This window comes from Sebastes fasciatus, chromosome 6, assembly GCF_043250625.1.
Source record: "Sebastes fasciatus isolate fSebFas1 chromosome 6, fSebFas1.pri, whole genome shotgun sequence".
Lineage (NCBI taxonomy): Eukaryota > Metazoa > Chordata > Actinopteri > Perciformes > Sebastidae > Sebastes > Sebastes fasciatus.
This window is the reverse complement of record NC_133800.1, coordinates 14,019,265-14,031,306: the sequence shown is the minus strand read 5'-3', so window position 1 is coordinate 14,031,306 and position 12,042 is coordinate 14,019,265. Positions and strand designations below refer to the sequence as shown.

General features: G+C 40.0%; 2 protein-coding genes across 6 annotated transcripts in view; one reads left to right on the top strand and one right to left on the bottom strand.

Moving 5' to 3' along the window:
- Positions 1-12: 12 nt before the first annotated feature.
- On the bottom strand, positions 13-5,241 carry LOC141769074 (putative gluconokinase). The gene is made up of 6 exons (XM_074637759.1): positions 5,181-5,241; positions 4,920-4,974; positions 3,851-3,881; positions 3,661-3,747; positions 1,325-1,368; positions 13-760 (listed from the first exon to the last, which is right to left on the bottom strand). The coding sequence occupies exons 2-6, from the start codon at positions 4,955-4,957 to the stop codon at positions 391-393; spliced, it is 570 nt and encodes a 189-aa protein (XP_074493860.1). The 5' UTR covers positions 4,958-4,974; positions 5,181-5,241; the 3' UTR covers positions 13-390.
- Positions 5,242-6,075: 834 nt separating this feature from the next.
- The window catches only part of frmd3 (FERM domain containing 3), a 72,680-nt gene continuing 66,713 nt past the window's right edge, over positions 6,076-12,042 (top strand). For 2 of the 5 annotated variants that reach the window (XM_074637766.1, XM_074637769.1), the window contains exon 1: positions 6,078-6,463. In XM_074637766.1, coding sequence (XP_074493867.1) covers positions 6,359-6,463 — 105 coding nt within the window. In that variant the 5' untranslated portion in view covers positions 6,078-6,358. Of the gene's footprint in view, positions 6,464-12,042 lie in introns of all 5 variants that reach the window. The other 3 variants (XM_074637765.1, XM_074637767.1, XM_074637770.1) reach the window with 3 other exon arrangements.

The window sequence follows — 12,042 nt, the reverse complement described above, 5'->3', positions numbered from 1 at the left end:
AATCAGTGATATAGCTAATTTTCCACAATAAAATTACTGAAACATTGAATCTTTATAATTCTACCACAATCCTCTTCATAAGTTCAAAAAGAGCTAATATACACACTATATTTAACTGTAGCCTTTTTCTTTGTGGCATAGTACTGGAGGTTCATACTCATTCACAAATGAAAGCATGGTCCCAATTCAAACCTTTGCTGTACCAAATACTCTGCAGCAGGACTATGAATGACACTTGGACTGTGTTTTGAAAAGTTTTCAGCACCACAGGATCTTACAGATTCTGTAAACTCCCACTACTGCACAAGCTTCTCTGTGGTTTTGCACCACAACTGAAACGGTGCTTTACTTCTCACCTTCACTAAGATATGAACTAGATATGGAATGTGGTTACGGCATTGGTGACGACTTGAGGCTAACGATGTGCTTCTGGACCTCCGTGGCCATGTCAGTGATGCTCCTCCTGATGTCCAGAGGCAACACGTTCTCCTCATCCGACGGAGGCTCTAAAACATCAAACTGGGAACGCAGCAGGTCTGCTTTCATGTAATGTCCCCTCCGGGCCACCATCCTCTGCTGAATGAGATCGTAGTCACCATGTAGGAAGAGAAAAAAGACATCAGGAGAGGCCGGGGGCAGGATATCTTGGTCTGGACTGGAGGAGGAATCGAGGGCTTTGGATCCGTAGAGCAGGATCTGTCTGTACAGGCGCTTCAGGGCGGAGCACGCCAGGAGAGCATCAGAGCGTGAACACCTTTCTCTGGGATGGGAACACATAAATGCACATAGTTAGCGAGGGCACTGTACACTGAAATTCTGTGTGGACAATGTGAAAAATGCACTTTGAGTGAAGTCTGGGCATAAACAGCTACAGAGGAGGAGAAGAAGAAGAAAAAGGTGAAGAGAGAAAATAAGGGATACAAGGATGAGCTGATAAAGGCTGACTGTGTGTGGAAGAGTTGGAAAATAAGTCTTTGATGTCGCCACAGACATTTTAAGAAAGAGATGGCATACTTTTCAGTTCTCCCCACCTCTCGCTCAGTTAATCTGTTTTTACTCTCCCAAACTCCCTCTCCTCCTCGCTCTCTGGTTTTCATCTCAATTTTCAAAACCATCTTTGATAGTTTTGATCTTTTTTTTTCGACAATTTCACGTCTGCATATATCCTTACCTCGCTGCTCTGCTCTTCAGCTCCCTCTCTAAACCCATCATCTTCTCCATTTCTGTCATTACAAAAGTATGTTGTGTCTCAAGTGCAAAATGTTCCACACGAGTGTGCATGTGCATAAAAGTCTGTGTGTATGAAAGGTTTGTTTGATCTTACCTCTCAATGACTTCATGTAGTTTGAGAAGCCAAGGCAATCTGTCCTGAAGACAACAACAAAGCAACTGTTTATAGCATGTTGTATATATATTTCATCATTGTCTACAGCAGCAGTTGTCCTTTTTATGAAATGTTTTTAATCTTTGTGATCAATATTTTTTGCAGTTGCTTATTTACATATCCGGGGGCAATATCATCGTTCATTTGGAGTCGTGTTTCTGGCCACCGGTTGAATGTAAGTCCAATATTCACTCTTCTTTTAGCTCTGTTTTTGGTCTCCACCAACTCCTGAGGGAAATATCTGACTCTTTAGCTGTTAAATACTCCACTTTGTTCACAAACTGTATCTGTCTGCCATGGTCTTGAGCAGGTAGTGTCCAGTGCATGGATGTATTAAGAGATCTGGATACAGCGTTGGAGGCGGGCTCCCGTTCATTCCTATGAAAGATGCTCAGTGGCGCATGTAGCAAAAAAAAAAGTTTAATGTCCGAGTGATAAAATGACCCAGATCTTCCAGTGATCTTCAGCATCCATTGGGCCCATAAAGCAGGCGCAGTAGCGTTTCCTTTAACTCCACCTCCCAGCCCTCGGTCCAGCCTCGGTCGGAGGCTCATTCACATGAACGGAGGAAGGAAAATAACTCTGGATTTGGCTATTAGTGCATTTTACAACTTTTAGGACCTTTTTTATTCAAGTGTTCATACTGGGAAGTTGATTTACCTAAAAAAAAATGATCTGCTGATTTACAGACGTCTCTTTTCCAATGTAAGTGTATGGGAAAAAGTATTTTTGGGCCCAATGGCATCACGTGACGGACATGGAAGTTGTAATTCCACCGTTTGGCCAATATGAAAATTTCCTTCAAAGCTCAGCGCTTCCTGGGGGCTTGGTCCAGTGGGTTTTACAGGGTTTTTTCCCCGCTAAAAACAGCTGCCTACTGCGGCCGAAAACAATGCTGAGAGCAGTGAGAGCTATAAAGCTGAGGGGAGCTGCAGAATCAGACGATTATTCTCTGTAGGTTTATTACTGCGACCCCTTTCATATTGTCATTTGATACATTATTATTATAAAAATATTGATTATAGCCACTTTAAAGATGGAATATAAGTCGTATTATTTACTTGTTTCCAGGGGTTTACTGCTTTGAGCTTTTTGGCTGCCCAGGGAAGCAAGAGTCATCAGCATGAACACTGATTCAGGCTTTGCCCCTTAAACCAACTGGGTAGATGAATCCAATCACATGCACTACTTTCAGCATATCATCGGAGAAGCAAGCTGTGCATTGCAAAGGACAAATAGGGTGAGCTGAGCTTGCAATGGTGGGGCCAGACCGTGCCATCAAACTGAAGGTTGTTTCATAAATTAGCCAAAAATATTTTTAAACTACGTAAAGACATTACTTCTCTGAAAATACAACATTCATAAATAACTACACTCCTAGTTGCAGTGAGCTTAATGCAGCAGATGCTGTTTATAGTGGGTCTTATTATTCCAAGTCAGAACTCACTGCCAATATTTTCTGTTTAATGGACTGAAGTCAAAGAGTCTTTAAATCAGGGGATCAAACAGAGATCAGGCAGACAGACGTGGCAGCACAAACACATCTTTGATTACACAGCAATCAGAAATAGAATCCGTCCTAATTTGGTTACAACTGATCTGGAGTCAAATTTTTTTCCCACACTGCAGTGCCTTTTAATATGAAGAGCTGAACTCGAATGAGAGGAATCACATTCTCTCATGTCCTGTTCGGTGATGCCAACCTCAACCTGCCAACTCTAATACTGGCATGAAAGACATGTTTTTGCGACAGCAAATGACAGTAATCCCAAATTTACATTCATTCTCAAACTGCCAACTGTTGAGTATTTTTTTTAAAACATGCCAAAGCATTGGACAGAGCAGGTCCCGGGGTAATTCTACCCGCCGCTCAAAGCAGATTTCTGAGTGGGAGGTTATCATGAGCCACCAAACACCGCTACCGGCAAACCGCTGCCAAATGTTGGCAGGGATGTTACTCTGCCTGTAAGCTTGTAAATTCAACTTTGGCAGGTAGCCAGTCAATTGTTTGGAGGTCTACCTTTAATTTGAAAGTCAAAAAGGTAAGTATAGGACAAACAGGAAATATATCCCTCAACTGAATTTCAGGACTGTGGGCTGCGGTGAAAAGCTCAGTTTCCCTCCCTGCTGCTCTAGTGAAGCTTCCACTTGTTGAGTTCTCTGTGGCTGCAAGTTTGAGAATGATTTACTCATGACAGAAGAGAAATGGCTCCCTCTGTAAATGACTGACATTCAATTTGAACTGACAAGACACCTCCACACACACACACATATACCTGGTCTGTGAGTGGCTCACCACGAGCCATCTTCTCGATGTTCCCCTGTGGGTGGAAGTGATCCCCTTCGTGAAGGGGCCAGCCCAGCTGATGATACACACACATACAGTATATGCACTGAGTCCTACTGTGTACAGAAATGTGATGGAAGTGTATTTATGTGTGTAGGGAGGGGGATGGATCCATTTACCTTTTCTGATAGGAAGGCCCCTAAGGCGCTCCTGTATAAGAAAAGGAGGAAGACATAACAGACCGAATGATACAGTGCAATAACACTGATCTGATCTACTGCTTTAAGCCAATCATTTACTGCCATAAACATGCTGTAGTTTAGAGCTTAACTCATTAGTGGAAGAATTGATTAGTCGATTGGCGAAAATCAATCAGCAACTACAGTATATTGCTAATGAAAACTGCACTATCTGAACTATCTGGAGTACCTTAAACTTAAAACACGCACTATCTGCAACCACCTCTCCTAACCACTGGTGCACTTTAAACTTTAAACTTACTTTACACTACATCCCATATACCGTTTTATAGACTGCACATATTACATCTATTTATTGTACACTACATTTGTTTATTGACGGACGGTTCACGCTATGTCCATTCACTATGTTCATTCACTGTGTATATTCTGTATTTCTATTTATTGTTTTATAATCTTTTTGTACACCTGAACTCTGTATCTGCGCTTTGCTGCTTTGACACCTGAATTTCCCTGTGGGGATTAATAAAGGTTTATCTTATCTTATCTTAATCAAGGAATAATTAATCAGTGTTGATTATTTGCTGCTTTTCTTTATAGTAATTTGAAAATATTTAATATAAATAATGTTGGCAGATAAAACAAGCACTTTGAGGCCATTAGCTTGGCATTAAGAAACTGATGATCATTTGTCACTATTTTGTGATATTCAAAATAATTAATTGATCAATCCAGAAAGAAATCAGTTGATCATCAGAAATTGAAGCTCTACTGTGGTATTTTGGTGTTAAATTACACCCCTTACAGAACTGTGCTGCAGTTTGCTTAGAACTACCTCCCTCAGTAGCAGATACCAGTGTACTGTAACTAATTATGTAATGGGGAATTAATAGTTTATAAAGCACCACCTATAGTTATCACTAACAAATATCTAATGTATTTTCTCTAAAGCATTTACACATCTTTCCCCTGCTATGTGACTCAAATGAATATGTGAGATGCCACTTTGTAAGGCTGATCTAAATAAACAAACAGAGTGTATACATACTTTCCACAGCCTGAGACTCCCATTATGATGTAGATCATCCTGGATCTTCACACACCTGAAGGCAGAACAATCCCTTTATATGATAACTGTGGGCATAAACTCACAACTCTGCATGGTCTGTAAATCATCTCCAGCACAGAAACATGAAAACACCTGCACAGGTATCCCCTCTACCACTAAGCACATGTCTTTAGCTCTGATAAAAGTAAACCATAACAGCTTATATAGACTACTGCAGGTTTAGCAAAACTCTCATCTTACAGGCAGGTGATAAAATGTCCTACTTCTTGACCACCATATGGCTGTCTACTGGTTGTTGTTTCCGGGCTGCTGAATTACGTGATGACGCAGCACGCAAGCCGGCTACGTCCACTCTTAAAGGGACAGCGTCCCGTTGCCGTTCAGCTTAGGTTGTAGCTGAACTGTTGACTTCATTATTGCTGAAAATAAAACATAACCTCACAGTTCAAATGAGTTTTGACCGCAGCTGTTTTTTTAATTTTTTTTTATCACAGGTTCAATCGTTTTATTAAATAATGTATAGCAATTATGTAGGTAAAACTGACAATAACCTGATATTTTCAGGTGGAATTTCATTCATTCATTCATTCATTCATTCTCACTGTGCAATATCATTTTCCACTTGTGCAATTTTGTTAATAGTCTGTTTATTGTCAATACTGTATATACTGCTCCTATTTTTATACTTCCTTCTATTTAAATGGTTAATATTTTGTTACACTTTGTTTAGCTCTTTTTTACTGTGTTAGCTGATGCATCTTGTTTTCTGCACTATCCCCTTTGCTGCTGTACACTGCAAATTTCCCCACTGCGGGACTAATAAAGGAATATCTTATCTTATCTTATCTTATTTATACAAATTCACAAGTTGATCCACAAATTAAAGGCAGCTAGTGCATTACAAATGGACTGCTGCTATATGCACCTAATGTGTAGATTTTAGCATCATTATTGCACCAATAGCCTGTAAAACAATCCTAACCTCATAGCTTGTTTTAGTCACCCTTGAAAACATGGAAAAAGTGAGAGATTTACATTCACCAGCTGGCAATCTGACACCGCACACACGTGGGTCATAATTGTAATGTGTGCTGAAATTTGAGAGAGAGAGGGAGAGAGAGAGAGAGAGAGAGAGGGAGAAAAAAAAGCCATCCTCCCTCCTGTAGATCCACCAGTGGGCAGCCAGGAGACGGATGCAAGCTCTCCTCCCTCCTGCTCTGTTGCATCCATCCATCCTCTCCTCCATCCATCCTCTTCTCCATCCATCCTCCCATCCATTCCCAAGGGCGTCACAGGGTTGCATGCATGCATGTGTATGCGTGAGTCCTCCGTGCGTTTACAGCCTCTATGTGCGTATATCTGGTCTGCCTGCCTGTGGATCCGCTGACATGAGGAGCTGAAACAGAACCGACAGGAGGATGAAAATGCTCCGGTTTCGCAGCCCAAGCATCCGCTCCTTGGACCAGGAGGTCCTCTGCACGATCCGGTTACTGGACGACTCCGAGATCTCCTGCAGCATCCAGGTATAACCAAAGACACCTCATTATTGTCCTCTGTGATTATTGCAAAATGTCACGTGGACGCAGTAGATGATGGGGGGTGAATTAAACAACCCCATGTTGTTTATTATTGCTCTGATTATATCGTCATATTTGTACAGCAAAACACCATTTGAACGTATAGCCTATTGTTCTTCTACTGTATAGTTTCCATGCTGCTGTGATTTACTGGAGAGGGTGCATGCTTTTTTTTGCTCCATGCATACTGCCTGTATGAGGTATGCAGTAAAGAGAAGCCAATAGAGATCCATGCATGTTTATTTGGTCCAAGCAAGATGTGACCCATATGGAGAGAAGTTAGAATGAAGTTTGGTTCATATAGCAGAGGAAACGATGGAGCTGATGGGTGTGGTGCTGATGATAGTGATGATGATGTAGGCAGAAAGGACTGCTGTTTGGGTTATTGATTGCAATGAGTTATGTGAAGCTGTGTGTGTAGAGAGAGAGAGAGATAGGGGAGTTGTGCTTACTTGTGCTTTTTCTGTTGTCTGCCTATAGAGGTGATGATACTAGAGCTGCAACGATTAATCGATTAGTTGTCAAATATTCAATTATTCTACAACTATTTTGATAATTGTTCACTCGGTTTGAAGTCAAAATTCTCTGATTCCAGTTTCTTAAATGTGAATATTTTCTGGTTTCTTTACTCCTCTATGACAGTAAACTGAATATATTTGAGTTGTGAACAAAACAAGACATTTGAGGACGTCATCATGGGGTTTGGGAAACACTAATCAACATTTTTCATCATTTTCTGACATTTAATAGACCAAACAAGTGATCGATTAATTGAGAAAATAATCGACAGATTAACCGACAATGAAAATAATCGTTAGATGCAGCCCTGCATGATACATGTTGTATCCAGCCAGCTGGCTTCAAGTGGCCCTGCCACCTGTATACTGTAGCACTCAGCTGATGAGCAGCTGCATTGTTAAACTAAAACCAGGGATATGCTTTTAAATTCTTGAGACAGGTAGACTATTTGTTAATAAAGGACAAGGATTTACTCCTAACTACGCACTTTCAGACATTTGAGCCTTCAGTTGGAATTATCAGGTTAAAATCTGAGACAATATAAGAAACAGAGATCTACAACTATTGTACGATATTTACTTTCTTTCAAAATGACAGAGGTAGCCACAGTCCTATACCTTTATTGATTACAGAGTAACTACACCCACCAAAAACACCCCATTCTGTTCATCACTTGCCTTTTCATGTCAAAATCTGGCTCAATGTGCCACCCAGGAAATGAAACAAGCAGGTATTTCTGAGGTGTTTGCGTCTACACAAACTGTTCTACTAGATGTTATTAGGAAATTAAAAAAGTTATGTACTCAGCAGATTGATGAAGGTGTCCCCAATGACTGTACAAGATCATGACCTGCCATCTGCTAAAGTTTCAGTCAGCGGGATCTGAGTTTGAGCAAAAGAGTTGCTGTTTTCTCTTCATCATTTATCAGTTTTGAGTGGCTTTTGTGTTGTTATACCTTCCCAGAACTGCAGTCCTGAAACGTGTTTTTTGATAATTTAGCCAGGCTTAGCTGGTAGCATTACCTGTCAATCGGTGTTTCTGACTAGACATGACGCCTTGGATTTATAATGCAGGATTAAGGGACTGATGCACAAACCACTACCTTAAAACTGAAGTCCATCCAACTAAAACTGACGTAAAAGGAATAAAACCTGTCAGTAAAGTTTTAAAAATTCCCATTTGAGATACAATATTGAACATTTTGCTTGAACAAAGGAAAATATATAAAGTTCCCCCGTTTCAACAAACAAATTAGATCCTGTGTGGCTCCTGGGCCCCTCCAGTCCCGAGCTGCAGCTGCTGCCAGAGAGATAAAAGTAAAATCCTGCGAACCTGCCAAATTATGATGCATCTTTATAGAGCATAAAAATATATGCAAAGCTAAACAGCATATAAACACTATTCTATTCTGTTAAACTCTGTTATATTACATCTTTTCGGCATTGCACCAAATCCTTCAAAGCAGCAGCAGCTTGTTGACAACCCAGTGAGTTGAACAGAGTTGAGAACGCAGTGAGTGAACGCAGCGCCTCGTCTCATCCTGAGACACCATCAGAAGAAGTTGTCAGCTGCCTCGACCCCGTTGTCCGACCCTGAATCACCAAAACCGCTCTGCGTGTCAAACTAACTGTCTCGCTGGTCTCCTACAAGTACCCAATCAATGATTTACAAAACACCATAAAGTGCACTGAGAGAGAAGGAGGCAGAGAGGTTGTGTCTGTTTCTTTGTGTTGCCGTGCTCACATGCATGTATACCTGCGTGCTTGTATGTCTTTGAGAGCACAAAAGTGTGTAAAACTCTGCGTACACGTCTGAGAGCATTAGAGCGTGGCTTTTCACCACGAGATGCGAGAGTCCAAGATTGTGGAAGTGTGTGTATGTGCTTTTAGCTGTGTGTGTGTGTGTGTATGCGCGATAAGGAAATGGACATTTATATTTCTAGCTGACTGCCTTTTCCAGGGCTTTCTTTAATGGCTTTGTGTTCCGGTGCTGAGCTGCTCCTTCCTACATATTTCATGACATCCTGTGCTCCTCATGCTACACTTCTGCTCAACTACAGCACTTCTCCTCTTTCCACTCTGCGGAGACTTCCATCTCTTACTTTATCTGCTTATTCTTTCTCTTTGCATTATCCCTGTCTGTCTTTCTTATTTTGTCTTCTTGCTGAATATGTAGGTCAGGATGAGATGCCAAAGACAACACTAGACTGACATGAATGACATCATAAAAATAATGTGAAAAAACTGTTCTTAAATTGTGCTTGTGAACAAAATGTGTCACAACTGAATAGTTTGCTTAAAGTGGGTCTTCGATGCCCTTATTTCCTTTATCTTTCCTCTAAGGCGTCAGTTCTTGACTTTGCATAAAACGTGGTGCATTAGCCGGGTTCCCTCGGGGCACAATGTTTGGCACCGCATGGTTTAAATGAAGGCTTTAAAATATCTTAAAAAGCAACAAACAACAAGTGTGAATATTTTTATGGCATGAGACGATGAAATGCTGCCTCAAAAATGGATGAAGATTTATGGCCGGAATGAGGAGTACACGTAACACATGTCTCATTACTGAAAGTACAAACATAAAGCACCTCTCAAGAAGAAGGCAATTCAAACTGCTTTGCATAAGACATAAAATAAATCAAGACAAGATAAAAAAGAAACACAAGATGATATAAAAAAGACATATAAATGGGATATTAAGAGTAAAATGAAATAGAAGATGAAATAAGCTACATTTGAATAAAACAGAATAAACAGGACAATGCAGTGCCGTGCAAGGCATGGATGAATAGTCCCATATTTGAGTTTGATAAATGGTAGTGCAAACAGAAGTTTTGGAAGTGTTGGAGCAGACCCGGAGTTTTCTGGGAGTTTGTTCCAGGAGATTATATTTTTCTGGTCACATATACACATGAGAATCTTAGATTTGTAGAAAGTCAACACTGGTGCAGTGAGGTCTAGGGCTTCCCCCTCTTAGTTGATGATTGACTATTTGGCCATTTTGGTCTTAGTTGACTAAGATTTCTTTAGTCGATTAGTCGTTTTTTATGCTCTTTTCATGCTGAATGACTTATTTCAAAGAAAATTATGAGCACATCTCTGATAAACAGGAGATTTAAAGTGGCTCTTTTGTGTGATTCTTTGTGGAAAATCTCAGTTTCACAGATCTGTTGATTAAATCAACTAATCGATTAGTCGACTAAAAATGTCTTTGGTCGAGGACAGCCCTATTGATGTCGTAGTTGTCTTAAATGTTACTGGATATGGTAAGATTTAAAGATTGTTTTACTTTCAGAATGCACACACAGTGAGGTGCAGACCAGTGTGAGCTTCAATGCAAGTCTGTTCAAATTAAAACACGCCGAGCAAATCTTTTCCAGCACACCATGTTTTACCCTCCAGACGTTATCTTGACATAATCAGGTTGATCTGAGGCTGTTTCCTGAGATTAGGGCTGTCAAAGTTAATGCGATAATAACGCGTTAACGCAAATTTATTTTAACAACACTAATTTCTTTAATGCATTAATGCAACTTGTGATTTTTAGGTTGTAGCGGGCTCAGTTTTAAAGCTAGAGTGAAGATACTGGCATCATATGAAACTAGAAAATGTAAGGAATCCATTGGTATGGGAAGGAGGTTAAATAACGCTCCAAACTTATACGCTAAATTTTGGCGTGGAAAAACTGGCATGGCCATTTTCAACTGTCCCTTGACCTCTGACCTCAAGATATGTGAATGAAAATGGGTTCTATGGTTACCCACGAGTCTCCCCTTTATGGACATGTCCATTTTACATGTAGTTTTGGGCAAGTCATAGTCAAGTCAGCACACTGACACACTGACAGCTGTTGTTGCGTGTTGGGCTTGAGTTTGCCATGTTATGATTTGAGCATATTTTTTAAAATAAATGCAGTACCTGTGAGGGTTTCTGGACAATATTTGTCATTGTTTTGTGTTGTTAATTGATTACCAATAATACATTTACAGTATACATACATTTGCATAAAGCAATCATATTTGTCCACTTCCATGTTGATAAGAATATTACTTGACAAATCTCCCTTTCAGGTACATTTTGAACAGATAAAAAATATGCGATTAAATATTTTAATCGATTAACAGCCTTACCTTAAATATAATTCATTAATCAGTCATGTTACTGATAAATTGCCATAGATACCAACTATACAAAACAGCATTATCAACATCCTATACCTACAAAATATCATTACTCTTAGTTGAAACAAAAATTGCAAAAGAAATATAAATGATCAAAAACACAGAACATATAACATTACAGTCATCTATTCAGAATATCCTAGCAAATATAATCTTTCACATCAATCTAACATAAAATGTTGAATATACAGTTTCAAACAGATACTGTACTCTATCGTATCAACCTCATTTTTCAAACTTTCAAAAGATTACAAGAAGCAATAAAAAGATGTTTAAAACGTCTGAAATAGTATGATTATGATTAATGCATAGTAATACACATACATATGCATATATATTTATGTATCAGGGAGAACTGGATGTGTTTTCGCTATCCATATACACACAGTTAGATGCATAAGGTTGTTTTGGAAAATATTTCAAAGTTCTGGGTCTCCAGACAGGCGACAGCCTATCAGAGAGCAGAGCATAATTATTTTAAGTTGTTTACTGCGACTCCAAGAATAGCTTGACAGCAGAATATAAGGCAGGTAGAAAGTGTGTGTGTGTGTGTTTGTGTGTGTGTGTTTTGTATGTGTGTCTATCTACAGCCTGGGGGTTGAACGTGTCCAGCCTGCTGCTCTCATGTTCGGTGTAATGTTAAGTCAGACCTGCTGCAGGAGAGACATGTCAAGATCAATACACAGTGCCCTCCTCTGCTTTCAGCTCCTCTCCCCTTCATCATCCTCTCCTTTTCTTCTCATCCTCTCCCATCTGTCCTTCTCGTCTTTCCACTCCTCCCCTATACCGCTCCGTCTTTCTCCCCACTTATTCTCTGCTCCACTT